We start from the raw sequence: 6,502 nt of genomic DNA on the forward strand, positions 1-6,502 counted from the left end.
GCACACACACGCGCACACAAACACGCACGCACACAAACACGCACGCGCACGCACACGCACATACACACTTCCTGAACTGGGTGGAGGTGTTGCGTGGCTGAAAGAGGCAGGCTCCGGAGAAAACTGACACGTGGATTACTCCTCCTCGGCATCAGCAAACGCAGACAGGCTCTCATTTAGCCCGCTGCGTGACCATCGCCCGCTCTTTCATTAGCACAAAGACCCCTTTGAACTCTCAATCCGGGTCAGCCGACTAATGTGGAGGCGAGGAAGCGGGGAGAGTTGGACTTTTCCCCTCTTTTGGCGTCTGTTTAACACGAATACCCGGCGTTAGGCAGGAAAGAGAGAGAGATCTTGGAGGCTGCCGTAACCTTGCGTTGAATGGCAGTAATTCAAAAATACTGCAAGAACTCCGATCCAGATTTGGTGTGTTGCAAGGAAAACCATCAGCCCAACAAGCGCAGTGGGGCCCCCGCTGTGTCCCACAAGAAATGGAGCGAGCAGAGCGCGTACTGGCCCAGGTAAGACGTGTGGTCGTGTGGCGTGTAAAACCCCCGGGGAAGAGTTCAAAAGATCAGAGCAAAAGTGTCTTAATTGTTAATGTGGCACCAGCACAAACAGCAATGCACGTTTGTTTAGTGTTTTTGCACTGCATGGGCTCTCACATGGTCATTATTACAGCATTGCACAATACTTTCAGAATCACTATGTTACTGTAGGTTACTGTAGTTCAACAGTATTCGATGGTTTTAGAAGAGTAAATGGCAAAGTAGGTTAAAACGGAGAGAGGAAGTGATATTTCGCAGAATGTAAAATGGCTCATAAACAAACTGGCATAATTGAGAGTTCTTAACAAGCCTGTTATCAAACATCTCATAATTGTCAAAAATCCACAAAATTAGAGTGCTGCATGATAATATGTCTGTTACTTATTGTTTGTTTTGTTTTTGTTGAACAGCAACCAAATAAGCTTAATTCATGGCTTACAACAGAGATTGCAAAACTGTCTATTTAAGCTCTTTGTTTTTCACATCTCTATGGGTGTGTGTAACTGCATCAAACTGCATCCAAAACCAAACCTGGACTAGATCAGTACTAAACAAGGACGAGAACAAGACCAAACCAAGTCCACATCAAGACTTCAATTAGCTCAGTTTAGGACCAAATAAGTGTGAACGCACCTTTAAAGCTGTCTTAACTTTGCTGTTGATGTGATCCTTTAATCTTGTCTTGTTGCAGGCCCACTGCGAGGTTATGGACCGTGGTGTTGTTCTTCGGGACTTGTTTGCTGTACTGTGCCCGGATGAGCATGCCCATCTGTGCCGTCAGCATGGCAGAGAAATTCCACTGGAGCCACAAGGAGTCTGGCATGGTCCTGGGTAGCTTCTTCTGGGGCTACTGCTTCACCCAGATCTTTGGAGGCTACGTCAGCGACCGGTAATGTAGTGTATATGTAATGTATATGCAGCGGTGGGAAGCGTATTGAATATTTCTACTCGAGTAAAAGTACCCTTACATGGCTGAAAAGTACTGCTGTCAAATCTGTAAAAGTAAAAAGTATGCATGAAAAAGCTGCAAGCACTCCAAGTACAGTTTCAGTATATTTTCAGATTGATATTTTGATTTATTAAACATTTTAAAGCTGAATTAACTTGTTTAAAATGGCAGTCTGCATATTCTTGAAGCTCTGGTCAGTCAGATTACACGCTAAAATTATACAAGTACAAGTTAAAAAAGTACAATTACCCAAAACATGTACTCGGTTACAGTAATGAGCGTTGTAGTCAGTTACTTTCTACCCTTTGATTGTATGTATATTGAAAAGTATGGTTCTAAATGAGAGAACATTTAATTTGTGTGAACAGAGTTGGAGGTGAGAAGGTCATGTTGTTGTCAGCTGCGGCCTGGGGCTCCATGACAGCATTTACTCCAGTTCTGGCGCACTTCTGCTCTCAGCCAATAATCTCAATGACGCTCGCCCGTTTCCTGATGGGATTACTACAAGGTGAGATGTTTTCTTACGTTGCTGCATGAGAAAAAACTGTAGGTCAGCCGAAATAACCGGTCGAGTCAGATTTCGGTATCAAACCGGTTGATTATTTTTATTTTGTTATGGTCGAAATGTTTAACTACCGTACTTTCAGTATCTGTTTTGTGATCAATGATTTCAAACTAAGTAAAACAAACTTCACAGTCATCGAAATAGTCATGGTTGTTCTGTTTTAGGAGTACATTACCCATCATTGGCAAGTCTATGTTCTCAAAAGGTGGTAGAAAGTGAACGAGGTTTCCTTATGAGCACTGTTGGTAGTGGCTCCTACCTGGGGTGAGTTAACATTAGTCTAAGTGGTTATTGTGTTCTTGTTTTATTTGGCCATGTTTTTGATGAGACATTTGTATTTTGTGTAGCACGCTGATGATCGGTGGAGCCGGGTCCTTCATGCTGGACCTGTACGGCTGGGAAAGTGTTTTTTATGTGTCTGGGCTGCTCTCCGCGCTCTGGGCCTACTGCATGTGGAAGTATCTACTCAAAGGAGAAGGCAAGGAGTGTTCATACCGTCATAATATTTTCACGTTGGCCCAGGTCACCTTTGGAAAAAAAGGTCTCAATCTCAGTGGATTTTTATCTGGTTTAAATAAAGTTGAATACAGAAATTATAATTGATTTAGTTATTTACATAAGCCTAATAGCAATTTTCCATATTAGTGCTGCACAGGACAAATCCTACAACGCGTAATATGTCAAGATTGCAACTGGATTATTGCTATAAATAAAGCAGAAATGTGCCTTTTTTTTGTTGTTGTTGTACATTACAGTACATTTTCGTAGTTTTGCAGTTGAAACGGCTTCATTATGATCCCATCCGTTTGTTTTTTCAGGTCCTGTCATTACCCTTGAATCCTTAGGAAGCAGCAGGATCCCAATCAAATTCACAAAAAGACACTGGTTGCGGCTCTTCAGACAGCCAGCTGTTTGGTAAGATAATGTCAACTTTGACCTGATAAACAAGTGTACATTAGGTTTTAACTGCAGATAACAGATTATCTCTCTTTCTGTGCTGGACAGTGCCGTAATTATTGCACATCTTTGCACAGCGAGCACATTCTTCACCCTTTCGTCCTGGCTGCCGACCTATTTTAGAGACACCTTCCCAGATGCCAAAGTAATGACACACCGAAGGCACATTTGTTTCATTTTTATCTGACACAAAGATTATAGAGGGAATTGTTTTACCTGTCAAACATCATAAACAATTTCCGTCTTTTTTAAGTTCAAGTTGAAACATGAATATTCCTTCCCCAGGGCTGGGTGTTCAATGTCATTCCCTGGGTGGTGGCAATCCCGTCATCTGTTTTAAGTGGGTGCCTCTCTGACCACCTCATCGGTCAAGGTAAAGCTTTCAAAACCTATTTTCACAATTTATGAGTGATATCCACAATGGTTATTTCCTTTATTTTTCTCCCAGGTTTTGATACAGCTTCTGTGCGGAAGTTGATGCAGGTAATATCTTCAAACAGTGATGATGTAATATGAGATGTCAAAAGTACAAGTATAGCCTATATTAGTTTCCAACAGTGTTGATAATATGGACATTTGTAATGTTTTTGGAGACGATTGATTGAGACATCCACTAAATGCATTGTTGTTAACTATTGGAACTGAGACACAATGTTGTCATTGTTCTAAAGAGTTTTTACTTTGAAGAAGCCCCTATCACCAAAATACTTTTTAATTTTGAATGTATGTATTTAGTTAGAAAAGGGACTGTGCATATTAATTAACATAGGAAACATATGTAAATATGACAGATATTAGCCTTAGGCTAGTTTCCATCTGTTGTCCGTGGACAGGTTTATGTACCAATTAAATTAAGGTAAAACAATTTAAAACAACAACAATACAGAACACATCACAAGCAGACAATAACTCCACAGGAAACATCAAATAGAGGACTGAACACTTTGCACACGCAAACACAAACACAAATGTTATACTTGCAAATTCTTGTTTCTTGTGTTTGTGTAGTTTTTTGCCATGGGCATGTCCAGTGTGTTTACCCTGTGCCTCTGTGGTAAAACAACATTTCCCTGGGCTGTAGCACTCATGTCTGTCACCATGGGCCTCCACACTTTCAATTACAGGTATGGAAAACAGAGCATACAGCAGAAGACTTGACATGGACTAATAAAAAATAAAAAATAAAAATAGCTATTTAGAGATTTGTGATAGGGTTACAAATTTTGTTGCAATTTAATTAAAATTGCAATTGGATCAGAACCAAGCAAAATAGCCTTTCTTATTATGAAAAATAGCTTGGCCTGTAGATACAGTTCTGAAATACATTTGATCCTTATATCAGTTTTATGAATGATTCATGGGTTTTAAAAAAAAATACAAATATATTTATATACAAATATATAAATGTGCTGAAAAGTCTCTCATTCTGTACTAAAGCTAACAGGTCCAGTACATTCCAAAAGTTAAGATCATTTTAGAAAGATGCTCTTTATTTTTGAACTGATAAGCAAAAATAATCTTATTACAAACTCTTATCATAGTGCTTTAGAGTCGAGTCACTTTCTGCGTTACTTTCAACAACGATATCGTTTTTTTAATTTGGAAAAACACATTTCAATCTGACCTTCTTGTATTATCTTGTATAATAAATGTCCTTGATAGTGGTGATGATTAGATAACTTTCTGTCTTGCAGTGGTGTATCAATAAATGTTCAAGATCTTGCTCCATCGTGTGCAGGGTCATTATTTGGTATGTTTGATTAAGATATCTGTCATGCTTTTTGTCCAAATACATTGTAATTGTTCAACATTTTCTTGACAGGTGTTATGAATACATGTGGCGCTTTCTCAGGTGAATATCTTCATTATAAATCTTCAATCAATCCATTACAGTTTGCTCTGAATAATTCAATTGTAACTGTAAATTGTTCATCGTTCTGTGCTTTCGAGCTCCATTGTCACTCAAACATGTCCCTATTGCACCATACATATTTGATCAAGGGAACGGCAGATGAAAAATACAGAGGGCAAAAGATGACAGTTAAAGTTCCTGAGGGTTTTATTGCATGGACTGACGTTTGTGATGTGTGCTAAAAGGGATCATCTGCTTCTCTGTAGGGGTCCTGATGGTGTATTTCTCAGGGTATCTGATTGAGACCACCGGATCTTGGGCGTCTGTGTTTGCACTCATCACCACACTGAACCTACTGGGGCTCGGCATTTTTCTGGCCTTTGGAGACGCCAAACGAGTGGACATTGACTCCAGTAAGGGCCGCTACCACAACGTCCACATCTAGGTCTGCAGTCACAAAAAGACATTACCATATTGGTAAATGCTTATATGTCTTATGAAGGTATTCAAGATCATGTGGTTTTATTTTTGTAGACATTGTTATCGAGAATCAATGCTTTTTATAATGTTGCACTGTTGTACCTAAATTGGGACACATACTATTTATGTCCGTGGGAGATGGGCCAGTGTGACATTCTGATGATTTACTGATTCTCAAGATTGTTTTTCAATTTGCAGTATTGCTCTCCATTCCTATTTATCCAGACATGGGACTGGTACGTAGAGCCCTATGATTTGTAAATTCTTGGGATTGGGATGTACTTTAACTGCATAGAACAGGGTTTCACATTTTTCTAATTATGACTTTATTTGGGGGGTGAGAACCTCTGGTAAATGTATTTATTTAGTTAGTTACTTAGTTAGGATGATGGCACATGTTCTGCTGTGACAACACAGTCTGAACTAAATATTGATCCCAGTTTTACATCAGTTAAAAAACAGTTTGGGAAGAAAATAAATGTTGAAAATTACAGGAAGTAGTACTGCGTTATAAAAAAAGAGAGAATTTACACAAGGAATGAATTTAAACATTTTATATTTTTATTGGTCAACAAATAACGTTTACCCTTGTTTACAGTTTTGCTTGTTAACACTTACATCCATGTCATATCTGCCAATGTCCACTAGGAGGTAAAATTGGTCAGACTAGAGAGAACAGGTGTGATCATAATTATGTTACCTACATTTAAGTGAAATTGTTAGTCAAACTTATGCAAATGCACTTTGAGTGTTGTGCTGTAAAATGTATGACTTTAAAAGAGTTGTGTTCATGAGGTCTTGTAGAATAGTTTTGCTCAAAACCCTAGGAGTGTTGAATTTTCTAACCAAAGGCTTACAACCAAAGAGAGGTTTAGAATGAATGATACACAGACATGGGGTCAACTCTAAATTGGCCCTAGTGAGAGTGAATGGTAATCTGTGTGTCTATGTCTAGGCCCAGGGTGTACCCCGCCTAAGGCCCAAAGTCACTAGGATAGGCTCCAGTCACCGGTAGAAAATGAATGAATGATACACAGACATGTGACAGTTGGTCCCTCACGCAGAAGCACTTTTTCATTCCTTTGACATTTCACGCTCATAATGGGTGAGCTTTCTTTGACATCTCATTATCCGGTGACTAAGGATGTTAT

The 6,502-nt window shown here is 39.3% G+C and overlaps 1 protein-coding gene across 1 annotated transcript; it reads left to right on the forward strand.

Annotated features, from left to right (window-relative positions):
- Window positions 1–359: 359 nt before the first annotated feature.
- On the forward strand, window positions 360–5,333 carry slc17a9b (solute carrier family 17 member 9b). Its single transcript, XM_072449752.1, has 13 exons — window positions 360–521; window positions 1,240–1,437; window positions 1,866–2,005; window positions 2,227–2,326; window positions 2,410–2,540; window positions 2,881–2,977; window positions 3,068–3,164; window positions 3,305–3,392; window positions 3,468–3,502; window positions 4,028–4,143; window positions 4,714–4,769; window positions 4,842–4,871; window positions 5,138–5,333. Exons 1-13 carry the CDS (start codon window positions 382–384, stop codon window positions 5,314–5,316), a joined length of 1,407 nt encoding a protein of 468 aa, XP_072305853.1. The 5' UTR covers window positions 360–381; the 3' UTR covers window positions 5,317–5,333.
- The last annotated feature ends 1,169 nt before the right edge of the window (window positions 5,334–6,502 follow it).

This window comes from Eucyclogobius newberryi, unplaced genomic scaffold, assembly GCF_026437365.1.
Source record: "Eucyclogobius newberryi isolate DKJ021-1_F unplaced genomic scaffold, fEucNew1.0.hap1 SCAF_17, whole genome shotgun sequence".
Taxonomy (NCBI): domain Eukaryota; kingdom Metazoa; phylum Chordata; class Actinopteri; order Gobiiformes; family Gobiidae; genus Eucyclogobius; species Eucyclogobius newberryi.